This window comes from Vigna angularis, chromosome 10 (genome assembly GCF_016808095.1).
Source record: "Vigna angularis cultivar LongXiaoDou No.4 chromosome 10, ASM1680809v1, whole genome shotgun sequence".
In the NCBI taxonomy this organism is placed as follows: domain Eukaryota; kingdom Viridiplantae; phylum Streptophyta; class Magnoliopsida; order Fabales; family Fabaceae; genus Vigna; species Vigna angularis.
In genome coordinates this window covers 22,073,502-22,089,772 of record NC_068979.1, presented here as the reverse complement: position 1 = coordinate 22,089,772, position 16,271 = coordinate 22,073,502, and the positions used below count along the sequence as shown (strand labels likewise).

The 16,271-nt window shown below is 32.8% G+C and overlaps 2 protein-coding genes across 4 annotated transcripts; both read right to left on the bottom strand.

Annotated features, from left to right (window-relative positions):
• Window positions 1-7,083: 7,083 nt before the first annotated feature.
• Window positions 7,084-9,890, bottom strand: LOC108336730 (uncharacterized). Its single transcript, XM_017573196.2, has 4 exons — window positions 9,432-9,890; window positions 9,130-9,276; window positions 8,139-8,327; window positions 7,084-7,402 (listed from the first exon to the last, which is right to left on the bottom strand). The coding sequence occupies exons 1-4, from the start codon at window positions 9,597-9,599 to the stop codon at window positions 7,238-7,240; spliced, it is 669 nt and encodes a 222-aa protein (XP_017428685.2). The 5' UTR covers window positions 9,600-9,890; the 3' UTR covers window positions 7,084-7,237.
• A 610-nt stretch (window positions 9,891-10,500) lies between these two features.
• On the bottom strand, window positions 10,501-14,274 carry LOC108336403 (mitochondrial carnitine/acylcarnitine carrier-like protein). Of its 3 annotated transcripts, none has more exons than XM_017572844.2 (3): window positions 14,133-14,274; window positions 11,562-11,953; window positions 10,501-11,190 (listed from the first exon to the last, which is right to left on the bottom strand). In XM_017572844.2, the coding sequence occupies exons 1-3, from the start codon at window positions 14,271-14,273 to the stop codon at window positions 10,689-10,691; spliced, it is 1,035 nt and encodes a 344-aa protein (XP_017428333.2). In that variant the 5' UTR covers window position 14,274; the 3' UTR covers window positions 10,501-10,688. The 3 variants fall into 3 exon arrangements, with proteins under 3 accessions (XP_017428333.2, XP_017428332.1, XP_017428334.1); XM_017572843.2 differs by having other exon boundaries at window positions 14,095-14,223; XM_017572845.2 differs by lacking the exon at window positions 14,133-14,274 and adding an exon at window positions 13,808-14,066.
• Between the last annotated feature and the right edge of the window lie 1,997 nt (window positions 14,275-16,271).

Here is a 16,271-nt window from a genome sequence, read left to right as displayed (position 1 = left end):
GTTTAGTGGTTGCATGTTGGTTTAGGTGGTGCTGAAGTGACCGCGGCGTAGAGACCTTCGCAACCATCCAAATAGATTTTCATTCTTCAGCGGGTAAGTAGCTCTTCACCGTTCTCTGCTGTTTGGGACCTAGGGCAAGTTGCATGTGCCTAGTGTACCCTTCTTTATGTTTTCCTCCATTCATTCTAGCTCTAATAGTTGTTCTTGGTCACCGCATTGCGGGTTATAGGGTGCTGTCTAGATTATTCGCGTTTGGGGTACTGGAGCTGCGGGTCTTAGAGCTGAGCAAAGAAGTTTAAAGGTAAGGGGAGCTAGGTTTTCTTAAAGTTTATTATTATGAAATGTGCAAATGTGCTGATCTCTGTGCAATTATGTTGTTTGGGTTGAAATTATGTTTTTGAGATTTGCTGTATGAACTGTATGTTGGAAATTTGTGACTGTGGATTTGGTTGGGCTGAGGTGATATTTGAGATTGATATGTTTGATGTATGCACTGTTTTGAGTAAACTAGTAATGTTTTGGGGTCACTTGAGAGGAAGTGAGGTAGTGGTTTTGGGAAGTAGGGGTTCTGGACACAATTGGGCTGTGGGGACATCTTAGGCAAGTCATTTGTGACCTGTTAGGATCATAAAATTGGACTAAAACATGTTAGAAGTGGTAAAAATCGAAATTGGGTCCTTAAGTTGTGGAAATTGATGTTCAAAAGACAAAACTTGATCTTAATCACTTTAGAATGGTAGTAGGAATGTTCATAACCATTTAGATGAGTTTAGTTAAGTATAAAACAAGAATTAAGGGTGTTAGAAGTTAGTAAAAATGGTTAGGAATAGTTGGGTTAGGTGCTATTCATAATTCTGCAGAATTATGCAGTTTCGCAACTGATAACCGTTCGGTCTTAGCGTTCGGTCGTAATAGCGTTCGGTCTTAAGTGGAGTTCGGCCTTGGTACTCCGTCTAATTGAGCGTTCGGTCTTAGCGTCTGTCTTAGCGTTCGGTCTGAGGTGGAGTTCGTCCTTAGAGGTCTTGTTGAGCGTTCGGTATTAGCGTCTGTCTTAGCGTTCGGTCTGAGGTGGAGTTCGACCTTAGTGCTCTGTCTTGTTGAGCATTCGGTCTTAGTGGATGGTCTCAGGTAGCGTTTGGTCTCTTAAAGAGAGTTTGGTCTCTTAAGTAGTGTACGATCTTAGTGGGTGGTCTTGGTAGCGTTTGGTCTTAGTGGATGGTCTCTTAAGTAGCGTTCGGTCTCTCTTAGTGAGCGGTCCTGAATAGTGTTCGGTCACTCCTCAGTCTTACCATTTATGGACCGTTCGGTCCTGTCCTTTGGGAAGTGAGATATTGTTCGGTCTCCACCATTCACAGGGTGTTCGATCTTGCCCATTATGGGTTGCTGTTTTCTGTTCGGCCTATATTCTTATTTATCCCAGTATGTTATGTTACTTAATTGTTCTAGTTGCTTTAAGGGTTTATGTATGCATTAACATGTTGGTGTTAAAGTGGAAAGTATTAGTATTGGACGTAATTCTATGATCCTCAAGGGGGATACATGGTGGTGCCCTTTCAGTGTGTTTAGAATGATTTGCATGGTAGCTCAGTCTTGGGGGTTTTCCTGACACTCCAATGGTCCTTCATTCTCAAGTAGAGAGGATTGAACCATGTGGTGAGGAGTAGCAGGAGGTCCTAGTCTTGGGTGCTTCCAGTATGGCCCAAGATGAGTGATAACAGATTAACCTCGTGAGTGTGATAGGGTGAAACCCATTAGCAATGGCTTTGCAAAGCAGTAGAAGCCACCACGAGTGCATAACCCGCCATAGCTCGGCAATCATTCTAAGTCCGGACGAGTCAAGTTTAAGTGCAACAAGTCATGTTTGTATAGTATAGTATATTCGCCTTTACTTGCATGTTGCCTATGACTGTTATAATACGATTTTTATATCTAGCTCACCCTTGCTTGTGTGTTTGTGTTTGCTTGGGTATGCTTTCTTTTGCAATGATCATCCACTTGGATGTGAGCAGAGATGGATGAGGTGCCTCTAGAGCAAGCTTTGGAGGAAGGCGATGTTGCGGCTTAGTCTCCTTAGGACTCTCTTAGTATTTCTTGTATTTTGAATTACTATTTAGTTGTTAAGGATTTTCCTGGTGATCCCTATCCTTTTGAAACACTCTACTTGCGTTTAAGTTTTAAATTATGCCTCATTCTGGGATGACTGTAAGCTTAACTACTTTGTTTACAGTCTACTCTAACTGTTCTCTTTTATTTAAATGTGGACTTACTATGTTATATGCTTCTATATAATCTAGGATGTTACATTTATGGTATCAGAGCAGTTTCTGTCCTTAGGAAATCCTGTAGGGTATGTGCGTTCCTTGTTTATGCTTGTGTACTCTTAATCGTGTTTAAGTTGGGTGTCTTTGTTTATTTAAGTTGGACTGATGGTCTTTCCTCTCTGTGTGAACAGAAGATGACACCTAGGCTTCCTCCTCCTCCCCCACCGGCGGATCCGTCTGAATCTAACCAGATGTTAGAGACTGTGCTTCAGGCGTTGCAACAGCAGAATGCTGCATTGGTTCAGCAAAACACAATAGCCTTGCAAAATCTGGAAACTGCAAGAGTGTCTGCTGAGAACGCCAGAGGGTCGGCTAATACCACTCAGAGGCAGTTCATGGATATGATGGCTGGTGGTAAGACTGCTATAGGCACGTCTTCATCTGTAGGTCCGGTCCCAGAATGGAGCTTGGAAAGCTTTCTTCAACACCATCCAGCTAGGTTTGATGGGAAGTGTAGTCCGGATGAAGCTGATCATTGGTTTAAAGACATGGAGAGAATCTATGAAGCCAAGAGATGTCCTGATGAGAACATATTCTTTAAATATTTGTATTATAATAAAATTTATTAATATTTACAAATTGATTAAGTTAATATGTAAAATAAACTTTTATTCATCAACAAAATTAAATAGATCTTAAAAAAAATATGAAAAAGAAGAAGACAACATTATTCAATAACTTTCAAAATAACAATTATTCTTAAAAAGACATATAATACTTAATAATTGATAAGTATGAAAAATACATGTTTTCAGACTTATTAATGAACTTAAAATTTGTATTTATTACAACTTTTCCTCATTCAAAAGTTGTAATTAAAAGTAAGAAAGTATGTAGTAAATTGTACATAAATTTATACATCAAAGTGGAGTGTTATCATATGTTTCTCGCTAAGCCAACATTAAATCGCTAAGCTAAATAGAGTTTTATTCGCTCAGCGCACCAACACAACTCGCTGAGCGAATAAAGGACCATTAAAGATATGCTGGAGTTGAATATTCGCTTAGCGCATAAAGAGTTGTGCGCTTAGCGAATTAGTTATTTTTTTCAATTGGCTTTTAAAGTGAGAAATAGAAGGAAAGAAACGAAAACATCTCAGGAACTTCCAGAGACTACTTCAAGGCATCAAAGACACCATTGTTGCAAGAGATTGCTTCAAATGTGTACGTTCTAGATGTCTAAGAGTAGTTAAATTTTTCTTTCGTTGGAATTGGATGTAATCAACTCATTCTTATGTAATTTTCCTGTTGAATATATCGTTGTTCTTTCAAATGCTCTTTTTTGAATTTACTAACATTGTATGAAAATATAATGTTATTTGAATGTCTTTGATTACTGGAAAGTAACTTTGAACATGAACATAGATAGAGCACCTAAGTGATTTGGGATCTAGGGATAGACTCAATAACTTGGTCTTTTTTAGTATCAGACTTAATGCAAATTGTATGTTAAATTGACTAAGAGATTAACATTTTGATATATAAATTTAGAATTAGTTGCTAAGGGATTAGGACTAGTTTGCCTTGATGTGAATGTTTGAATGAAATAATGATATATTGTATAGAGTTTTATCTTCATATGATTCATAAAACCCAATTCCAACAAAGTTTCTTTTAAATATAATTCCTTGCACACCAACTGTTTGATAAAATACCAAAAAGAGTTTCTTGTGTTGTTTTGTACATTTTGATGTCTAATTAAGTTATAAAAGGAAGAATTGTCATGTGTTACATAAGTCCCTTGGGAGACGATACTTTTATTTATTCACTGTATTGCTTGGAACGATTTGGTATACTTGCCAAAAAATTAACAATAATAATTATGTCTAGAAAAAAAAATGAAAATCCTCTTTTATATATATATATATATATATATATATATATATATATATATATATATATATATATATATATATATATATATATATATATATATATATATATATACGTACGTAACATTTTTTCACTTAAAATCTAGCACTCTGAAACTAACTAAATTAAACTAGTAATGTGAGTCCAATTATCTTACTTCCAAAATTGTTCAAAAACATGTCACAAAACATTAACTATAAAATTGAAGTTGATGTGTTATAAGCTGATTAGTTTTAAAATAAACCGCATATACTCGTTTAATAATTCGTTTATAGTTAAGCTTAGGGTAGAGCAAGTCAACCACTATTATTTATAGTAACATATACTAGAACTAGTAAATATAAGTATATAAAGCACATGCAATTGATGAAGAAAGTCAATTCTAATAACTTGAAATAACATGTATGTACTTTAACACGCGAACAATAGAAACTCAGACCAATATTTTTGTCCAGAATAGATTAAACGAAAATAATAGAAGAAGAAAATGAAGGAAATAAGTAATTATTTGGTTTTGCACTATAGCATGAGCCATTTATAGCAAAAAAGGAATATTAAAGATGGTTGTGATTATAGAATGCATTGGTTTCGGGTCAAAGGGGGCAATTAAGATTCCTTCACGACAACTTGAATAAAATATGGGATGTTACGGGAAGCATCCCAAGTCACTGCAACTTCCTCTGCTTCTCAATGCACCATTTCCATAATTACAAATTACTATACCTCTTTCTAATGCAATATGCCTTCATCTCATTTAAATGGTGGCTAAAAGATTTCATGGAAGAGAAATCTCCCTAACTTCAAAAGAAAGAAGCTTGAGAATAATTCCTGAGGAAAATAGCTAGATATAGGAAATAATAGTATTTTATTTTAGTTGAATATCTTACTTGATATAGGGTCATAATTAATTGTATTTCATCCCTAGGGATGTGTAAGAGATAAATGGCCCACAAGACCTAGCCAACTCCACACAACAGCAAGTTGCAGAAGCTACCCACATTTATGTGTTCACATCCATGGATCCACTTCTCTCTAATTCACTATAAATAATATCGATATTATAAGTATTATTTATTCATACAATAATTTCTACCTATCTTCTCATCTATTTGTTTTTCTTTTATCTCATACATTATATCATCATCACCTACTTCATCACATATATTTATGCTTCTCTTCTTATTTCTGTTGCGTATGTAAAAGGGTGATGTATAATAATCGGATGTGACACCGATGGCTTAATATACCAAAAATTGATAAAGTTAAGTAGTAGCTATAATGATGGATTAGAATATTTGATGCATTCAAAATCAAAGTGAAATTATGTTGACCAATAAATAGAGGTGGTGTTGATGTAGTTATTTTCCGACTCCGGGTTATGCGAAAGCAATTAGATTAATGTGGTAGAGCACAATTCTAGAAGAATCTGACGAGAATATTTAATGGGAAAATAAAAAGGTGAAATGATTAAGGGAATATATTATTGGATGAATTGATGAAGTTCAGGATTATGATTGTTGTCTGTATTAATAATGGTGTTAAAATAATAAAACTTTGTAGACATAGAAATAATTTCATTGGTTGGTGGCATCCAAAAGATAGCTAAAGTCTAAAGATGATGGTCATTGCACAACTAGAAACTGTCTGCTTGTAGCCACCATTTGATTCCATTATTATGAACTGAAGTCTCTGCTTTTAGAATTTTATTTTGCTTACCGATAATTACACTAAAATCATTGCTGTTGCTGTATTATGAGCTCATCTCAACCAGACAGATTACTTCCCAACATACTAAAAAATTAAGATAAAACACTTTCAAGCAACTTCAAAATGGATGTCTGCATCATTCCACGGATTTTCCAGCTCACCACAATTTTCTCTCTTTCAACAAATCTATAAACTGTTAATATCAATACATAACAATTATTAGTATAATTCAATCCTCAAAAAATATATTTCTCAGAAATCAAATCATTGAATGGATCTCATATTTTTTGTGGTAACGTTTTGTAGGATTTAGCAATTTTCTGAAACTAAATAAAATTTCAACGCGAGAATATCCATTTCATTTTTATTGCAAGATTCACGAATCATAATGACCACAAATAAGTGTTTAGCATTTTAAATTTGGTGGTCATGAGAAGATCTCCCAGCGGGCAAATAGGAGGAGGTCCTGCTGTTCACCATGTTCCTATTTAATTGATACCATGAAAAGTAATAAGCACAATGCCAGATATTCCATTTTTTTTAGTTATTATAAGTTATGTATATGCCATTGTTAAGCCATGATCATGAAATTCTCTTTAGACCTTTCGTTAGTGGGTGTATCTGATTCCAACTCCTTAACAAATCATTTTTCAATTAAACCTTCTTCGCCTCTGACGGTTCACTGCGATTTGAACTTCAGAATATATAAAATATAGACTTAAAAAAATGCATTTCCTCAAATTCACTTGTATCAGTGCTTAAGTGCAACGTTTTGGCTCTGTCTGAAAAATATGACGTGTGAAATTTGTTGCTTATTTCTTAAACACATCCTTAGTTATGTAATATGAAATAAGCATTTAAAAACTCTAGGTCCGTCCAAACTACGAGATCGATGGCATCTTTTTTCCAATAATTCTACTTAAATAATTAGAAATATTGGGTTGTCTGAAGCTGGAACCAAAGCTAGTGTTATTACAGTTCACGATTTCACATGGTCTTCTGTCCCTTAAAATCTGCGATGGTTCATTTCCCCAAGTACTCCAGTGCAAACAATTGTACTGTGATGTTTAACAATGATACGACTCCCAAACGATTTTGTTCTTCAGTACAGATGAGAAAATAAACTCTATTAAAACAGATTAATTCTTTATTTTAAAAAATAATCTTTCATTTCTGATAAAAAAATATCCTTGTGACTATATCTACCAAATCTAATCTCATACTTTATTATTACCAGTATAAAGTAATGTACCAGAAAATTCAAACCGAACGACACAAATTTATATTAATGTTCATGGTCGGGTAAAAGAAGTAAGAAACTAACCAATGTTACGAGGATCAGCAACCTAGTAGTTTTAAATGTGGCCAACCAACATTAGATACTCGTTTTTTTTCAACTTGGCCTTTCTTTTCATTCTTCTTAGGTCTATTCTTCACCACCTGCACCTGTTGCTTAGGAGGACACGAGTTTTTAATTTGTTGCTTCTCGCTCTCACATTTTTCCTGCAACAATATACATGTTAAACATTGATTCTGAGATTCATTCCAATAATAGCATAGGACTCGCAACCAGCAGAAACGCCTTGTAAATCACTTCTATGTTGCTGTTGGTGTTGCCAGTGCCAAGGTAACAATAATATAAAACAAAAAGGCTATATAGTACACACTGCCTATGATGTTGCTGCCGATTGATTTACATTTTCCCATCATAACCTAATTGCTGGCTCTTTGGACTTTACTGCTTAGTTTATTTAGATACAATACAGCCAAAAAGAAAAAAAAAATATAACATACTAGAAGCTCCATTAATTCGTGATGCGCATGATTTCTTTCTTTTATCTGTATGAACACACACACTTTTTAACAAACACATGCATAATTATCTGTGGTCCTTACAAATTTTCATGTTAGGTATGCCTTGTATTCTAATCTAACTGGATCTGGGTACATTTTTTAAGGGTGAAAGAGACATAATGTTAATATATTTTTTCTCATATCTAGAGGTTACCATTCATTCTTTATTCTTGCTAGGACCGAAACTCCAAGCACAAGAATTAAGAAGAAAAAAGTTTAAGAAATTTAGTTTAGTTGACCCTTGGATGGTGACAGTGAACAAAAAATTTACAGGGGTTAGTTGTAAACCTGTAAACTATAGTGTAAACATTTGACTCTTCAACAATCAAGAATATATTAGAAATAAATAACTGTTCTATTTCAGTAATGTTGTTTTTTTTCTTACCTGGGGTGTTTCAGTTGTCTTGATAGGCATTAATCCTCTCTCAGTATTATTTGAGAGATTGTTGAAAGTTGGAAAAGAGTGACATATTTCTGTCTTGGATCCCTGGCTGGTAGAAGATTCCCCAGAAGTTTGTGTGGAATCACGGGACAAAGGTAGAGGGTTTCCACTTGAATCAATATCTACATAAAGCTAAAGAAACACATAATTGTGTTAACTTACATGGTAGATAATATGTTTACACTTTAAAATAATTAAATTCATGTGATGAGAGTGTTGATGCAAAGAACAGTGATGATTTTCTCGAACATAGGAGTGAGTGTGACTGTATGGTATATGTTTCTAAATATTGTTGCTCAGTAATGGATGCTTATGATAGGATGTCATTTTCGTAGGCATATTCTGGCTACATATAGATGAGGGATTTGGCGGTTTAAGCATTAGTTGTTTCATGAAGTGTTTGAAATCGATTCACTAAGATGATAAACCTTTTTTTTGCAAGTGGTTTATGTCATCACAGCTCTAGGCTTCCTATTTCTATGATTATCTCAGGAAGTATGCAGATCAGTAGTAATCAAGACATATTCTCTATTTATATAACTAAAATTAACTTTAAACAATAAATAAATGATATTAGATGAAAATGTCTACTTAATATGAATTTAAGGTCTCCATCGGTATAACAATATGCACCAGTACTAGGATAAAAAAATATCAAATGTAAAATTTGATGGATAGTAAAAGAATAAAACTCATTTTTCCCAAAAATACAAAAAATACAAAAAATACAGACCATGAACAGAATGTAAAGAATTTTTTGAGATAAACATACAGAAAAAGTTTGTTGGTTTTTGCGATAATTATTTTAAAAATTATATCTATCATAATTTTTTATCATACAGATAGTGCATGAAAGTTAATCTTAAAAATGCCAAATGCAATTATTAGACAAAACGGCTGGCAGCAAAACCAGACCGAATATATAATGTTTAACCTTAAAAAGTCTGTGTTCAAGAGAGGTAACTCGATCCAACAATGTGCCTTTAAAGAAATCCTCTTTGGTGGAGAAATCGAAAGGTTGTTTGGCTTTGTCAGCAGGGACATTGCTGCCAGATCTTTGTTTTCTTTCTAAGTATTTCATCTGTCATGAGAAGCATAAATAGACATGTATAAGGAAAAAGCGATGCTGAGAAGGATAAATAAATGTTTGAAAGGGTAAGATTCTAAGAATGATATGTGAGAAAATTGATGTGATTGTGACAAATAAGACGAAGGTTAGGAGAGTGAAAAGCTCACAATGAACTCCAAATGATCCAGCCTAGCAATGAGAGAGATGGATGAGTGATGAGAGGGTAGTTTGGGGTCATCCATTTTTGGCAAATTGGAGTGTTCTGTGTTTCGATAAAATAAGAATGATGTGTTATATATATTATCACACTCAGTGCTCGCACTCAACAAAGACATGACAAACAAGAGGAGAAAATCAACTCAGCATTCAACTGCGACGTTTAATCGTTCGCACATTTTCCTTGGACCCAGTTTGTTATGTCACGTGCCACTCACCATTTTTTTCTCACTTCCTTTCCCCCTCCTGATATTCATAATAGTTCGTTACGACTGGGTCTTATGAATGATTACGTGGTGTAAATATGAATACATGATAGTTAGTCAACTGGATTGGGCCTTGCATATCGGGTTGTCTTCATGGGTTAGTCCCCTATGATTCCTTCGTCTGTTTCTTCCTGCCACTATGAAATTTCTTCCTTCACCCCATCAATCTGTGAATTTCCTAATTTTACTTTTCTGAACACACCATACCAATTCCGGAAATATTGATAGAGGCCAACCAATGGAGTCTTTTTCATCCAATAGAGTTAGTAGGCCAACCATTGAAACTGAACTGGGAACTGCCACAGGAATTTAACAGTGACAGAATCTTTCAATACCTTCATACTTTCTGAATAAATTCTGTCCATTGACATCTCAGCAAAGGAAACGGTAAAATAATCTAATTGCAAGAGTACATATTTATTCCTTACAACAATTTTTGTTGTATTTATTGTTAGGTTTGGACTAAGGTTCATCATGAAATCTAAAAAAACGAATTTAAGTTAGTTTAGTTAGGACACACTGTGCTCACCAAAAAAAGTTAAGATACAATTGATCCAGTTCTTGCAAGTTCAAATGATTGCATCCTAATTTGATCACAAACCTTAAATTCACACTGAACTATTAAGATACATTTGAAATTGCAAGAATTTGATTCACAACTGTATCTTAACTCTGAACTACACGCTGAAATTTTTTTTCTAGGACATCGTTTGTGATCTATAAAAATATTTTAAGCATAAAGGAAAACACTTGATTCTGAAATAAAGTGCTGCTGCATAACCACGGATGAAAGAACGATTCCCTGAATCAATAACAAGTTAAGCCTTTTGTGGCCATATTGCAATTGCAATGCATGAAATGAAAATGTTTTAGGAATTTAAAAGAAAAGGAAACATGGTCACTCAATGGCACCGCTGCTATCTGTGTTTCTGTATGAATTAATCATGCAAGAGCTGATCTTGTCATCTCATATGCCAAGAAGCAAGCTGCATTAGCAGGAACACTTCGGGCCATTGCTGGACCAAAACCCTTATATAGGCCTTTGAACCCCTCAGTAGCTGAAATTCTTCTGAAAGCATCAATTGAACCCGAGAACTTAGGGTTTTTGTAATCATCTATTTGAATCACACTCTTGACAACATCAGTTGGGTAAACTGCGAGCCAGTATGCAGCTCCGGCCAAGCCTCCAGCGAGCAACAGAGAACCTCTATCCAGTCCCGAAGTATCAGTACCACCAGCAAGTAATTGCTTTAGTGCTTCATATACACCAAACAATGCAGCATTTCCAGGTACTTCACGAGCCATAGTGGGAACCATGCCCTTGAACAGACCTCTTATGCCCCCTTCTGACCTGAGAACTTGCCTGGCTACATCCATGGGTCCCCCATATTTCACTGCCACGGTACCTGCTCCAGTGCCAGCTAATGCACTTTGTGCTTGCAATCTGATATTCACCACGAAACAAAACAGTTAGAAGATCATTACATAGTCTAAGTACTTCTGTTTAAATGATTATATGAAAAACGAATTCAGGAAAAGTTAACCAAGACTAGTCTGCAGCTCAATTCACTCAGCTTATTCTCATGACTATCTGATTTCATGTCAACCACAAAATACATGATTGGATTTGTCTAAAGTGAACACTAAAACAAGAGATGCTTCACAGAAAAGTTATTGTTATCAAAGAGGTCAAAATCTATGAAAAGATTTAGAAGGAGAAAAAAGAAACAATAGATATAGAAGTTGATAGAAAGAATATACGGGAAATGTAACGAAACCATGACCATTATTAAATCATCATCAATAACCTCTGACCTGCATTTGATCAATTCAGTAGGGCAAGCTAGAAACGAAACGGCAATTCCAGCTCCAGCTCCACAAACAACCTGCTGATTTACTGTGAGAGTAGCACCAGGATGCGACCTTAGTAATGCTTCCATTTGCCCCCTAACTGAAAACAGAACAGCATTGAAAGCTGCTACTGTGGCAAGTGGGGCACCCATACCCTTGTATAAACCCCTTGGACCTTCAGCTGCCACTGTCTGCTTGACAGCATCAATTGCACCAGAATACCTGGGAAGCTGGCCCGGGAGGGGTGTAGGCTGGCTTTGGAGCTTGACCTTGATGGTGTCAAATGGGTGGCCAACTATTAATTGCGCCACCCCCCCAATAGTCCCAGCAGTTAGGTCCTTTGCCACATCTCCCATCTGAAAAATAAAAATTCCAAGAATGAAAACTGAGGAATAGACAAGTAACCTGAACATGTGAAGTAAAATTACCATTACCATAAAATTTACTTGACAAAACAGCCCATTTAAACAATACTGGAAATCACATAAAATCTAGGGCATGCACTTTATCCCTACGAAAGCATTGAGAACAGGATTGTTTGTTTAAAAAACACGTCCCCTTGGTGTCTCTTTCCCATTAATTTCTACTGTTCTAGTGAAAATGTGACAGAAGTTCAAGGTATATATGATATTTTTCAGGATAAAACTAGAGCTAAGAGGAGAGTTAAGCTTCATTAGAGTAAACCCTCATTCTAGTGTTTGAAAATTCATGTAACAAACTGTAGTTCATGACTTTATAGATGTCATTATTAGTGTACTTAGCTGGAAAACAACTGTAGAGAACGAAATCGAAAATAAATTTCCCCAATGTCAGGGATCAAAGTATCAAGGATTTATGTGACTGACAATTTACAATTTTAAGGACTAGAATGAGGATTTTCACTTTTTTTAATTCTATAACGGGTAATGTCATAAGAGAAGCATATTCAGACACCAATAATGTAAAAATGCAGATGTTGGAAAGTAATAATAAAATAAATTCTTTAATTTGCTTCATATCCTCTATTACTTGGAAAATATTTATAAGATGTAGTAATTACAAAATCAATAACAATAATGAGTGTTTAATTATTTGCTCCACTAGGTGAGGTGGGATGCATGAATAACAAGACCTACTAGTCTCAGTTAAAAGCTAAATTTCTTGGGATATTATTGACTTAATTATTTCCTCTAGTGTTCTTCTTGCCCACCCTCTAACCAAGGCTAAAATGTAAAAAAACATACTATCCAGTGCCCTCATGATGTCTCTACCGACTAATGCAGATGTCCTAACGAACCACTATCTTGTGTAAAATAAGAAAAAAGAAAACATATAACACCTAGAAAAATTTTCAAAGGTAACAAAATGAATTTATCGCTGCTGCAGGACATAGCATTATTACATCCCTGACAGATTATCCTTTAGGCAGTACAGATCAGACAACTAAATTGACCCAACCAGTCTTGTAATTAGTGCATGGATCCTCTAGAGTTGCTTAAAACTCATACAATCCACAAAAAGGTACAGTCATAAACTTTCTAACTGGTGAAAAAAAAATCTCTACTTTTCGTTAAGCTGCTTAAAGGTTAAGATTAAATTCTTCAACTTTAGAGCTTCACAGGCTTGACATGAAGGTATAATGAGTGTTGTTTGCTAACTATCTCAAAACTGCTCTGCATTATTTTCTTAACTTAATCCTAAACAATCTGAGGCCAGAAATAAATCCAAACAACTTCTTTTAACAGTGTCATTATGTAACGGTGGAAGAAAAGGAAAGGAAGAGGAAAATGCCACAGCTATGAAGATCAAACTCATTTTAAGTCATGTAAGACATTCCCGTCCCTTTGTGATCCATCTTAATTAACTCTCAAAGGATATCCAGATACAAAAAAAAAAACAGAAACCAAAAGTAGTTCAAATTGAAATAGGTTAAGGAAATTGAAACTCCATCTTCCACTCTTTCTGCTTCACAGATTAAATAAATAACCATGTTCTCTCTCTTTCTGATTTAACAAAGCACCCACAAATTCAAAGAGAAAAATTCCAGATATATAACTCCAACTAAATTAGATCCCAGAAATAAAAAGAGAGACTATTGTATGAATCAACGTCTAAAATAGGATACATAGAGTATGAGTATAAGAAACTGGATCGCTGATGTTAAGTGCATGCATTTATCCTTGTAAAAAAAATAACTTTTGAACAAGGTCGGAATATTACTGTGCTTTCACCTGTTCCCAAATAAATAGATGAAATAAGAATGAAGTTGAACCAACACTCTTGTCAGGAGTACATACAGAGTGAAAGAAAACAGCAGGATTGTATGTAGAATAGAAGGAGTGAAATGAAAGAAGAAATGATAGTATTGATAGAAATGAAAAAGGTTAAAAATCAAGAGAGGGGTGTTAGGTGAATCTGTGAAGTGGGTTGTTTCCGAAGGTGACAGATACTAATCGAAAATGTGAAACACACGAAAAATTGTAGGTAACAACAGAAAATTAGAGTTACAGAACCGCACCAGAAGGAGATTTTGAGAGAGATGTGCAATGTACAAACCAGAGTTTGTTCAGATGATGACACAGGATGTCTCGGAAACTCGCTCTGTCTCTGTTGTCTCTGACTCCAATGAATAGATGATATGAACTTGTGCTCAAGACAAACATGGAAATTCAATTTATGTGATTTATTTATTTTCATACGAGAGTAATTCTGAGGAAGCTAAAACTAGTTTATTTATTATTTTTTAGTTTATAATTATATGTTACTTTTCACCGCAAATTTAATTTTTTTCATTATTATTTATATATTTTAGTGTATATTCTTGTTAATTTGTATTTTATTTATGGATTAGGTTAACAATTCCTTTTAACAACTTTTTTATAATAGGTGTTACCATTTTATTGGTTTGTTTGAATTTATTTTTAAAATAATATTTAAAACAGATCAATTATAAGTGTATTGTAAAAAAATTGTTAAATAAAAGTTGTTAAAAGAACATTTTTCTTTATTTATTATTGTCTATTTCAATTGTATAAAAATACTTACTTATTATATTATTTTTAATAGGTATATTATTATTTTTAACATTTTATAATTAAAAAAAATTAACGATACATATAGAAGTATAATATATTTTTATGATATAAATTTATATACAAATTACATACAATAAACTTATAGAAAAAAAATTCAACATAAAACTAATTAAATTAACAAATAAAAAATTTAACCTTCTAAAGTAATAAATTTAATTAATACTGATTATATCCCGTGTTAAAAATATTTCATTACATGAATTTATATGAAAATTACACAAAATAAATTGTGGAAAAGAAATTTAACATAATAATATTTTTAATTAAGAAATAAAAAATTTAATTTTCTTTGAAAATAAATTTAACTAATGTTCGTTATACTAAGTTATTTAAATAAATATTTTTCTAAATAAAAAAAGTGTATACAACTTAAAAAAAAATAAAAGTATTAAAAAATTTATCGAAAATTTAATTATTTTAATAAATAAAAAATTATAATTATATAATAATATGTTTTTGTTAAGAAAAACAAATGCAATTATATATCAAAATTTATAGAATTATATTTTCATGAAATATTATATTTATCAACTGATTATTAACTAATTTATTACACAATTTTAGTATAATAAGTTAGTTTAATTGATTTTATTACAGAAATCTAGTAATACCAGTAAATAAATAATATTACAAAAATATTTTAAAAAATTTGCTAAAACAATGACTGCTTATGTATTTTTATATCATTTTAATGTCTTAAATTAAATATTTATTTTAAACTTTAATTTCTTAAATTTATTTAAATATAATATTTTGTATTATAGTATTATTATGTATATATCGTTGAATTGTGGAATTATAATTTGAAACAAGTTTTTCTATAACTAAATAGATTACAGATTTACAGTAAAGAAGAAAAAAGAAAAAAAAAATTATATTGTGAGTAATTAAAACATGTATAATTATTTTTAGTAAAAGAATAATTTATATTAGCATTTGTTTCTCTCTACATTACATACTTAAAATAACTATTTAATTTTAAATATAAATAAAAAATCTGATTAGTGATTTTGTTGCATCTAAGATCTATCTGAATAAATTGGTATTTTTGACACTAAGATTGATTCAAAAAAATGTTTAAACATAAGATCGAATACTAATTTACTCAATTTGTTACTGTGATTCTGTCCATCATATTAAACCAACAATCACCACAAACTCAAACAATGACTCAACATATCAAAGACCAAAGACCAAATTTCGGCAAAACAAGAAGCTAAGTCTTTTTAACTAAAATTAATTTAATTAAAAATAACTTTAACTATAAGGCTAAATAAAAAACATAATTTTATAAAATTAAATTTTTAACAAGTTTTTAATAATTAATAATTTTCATCAATAACACTATGTTAATTAATTCATTTTTTTTAAATCATAGCAAATATTGGGAATATAGATATCATGATAAAAATAATCTTCCATTCATAAGTAAATAACTAAAATATTCCTAATCGTGGAAGTATCTTTTTAAAGATGGTTGTTTGTATCTTTCAAATAGACAAATATGAATGTCACCAACCATAGGATGACATGCAGCCAATAAAAGTTCACAAAATAATAATAAAAATAATAAAAATGAATGTGTACTCTTTTCAGTCCA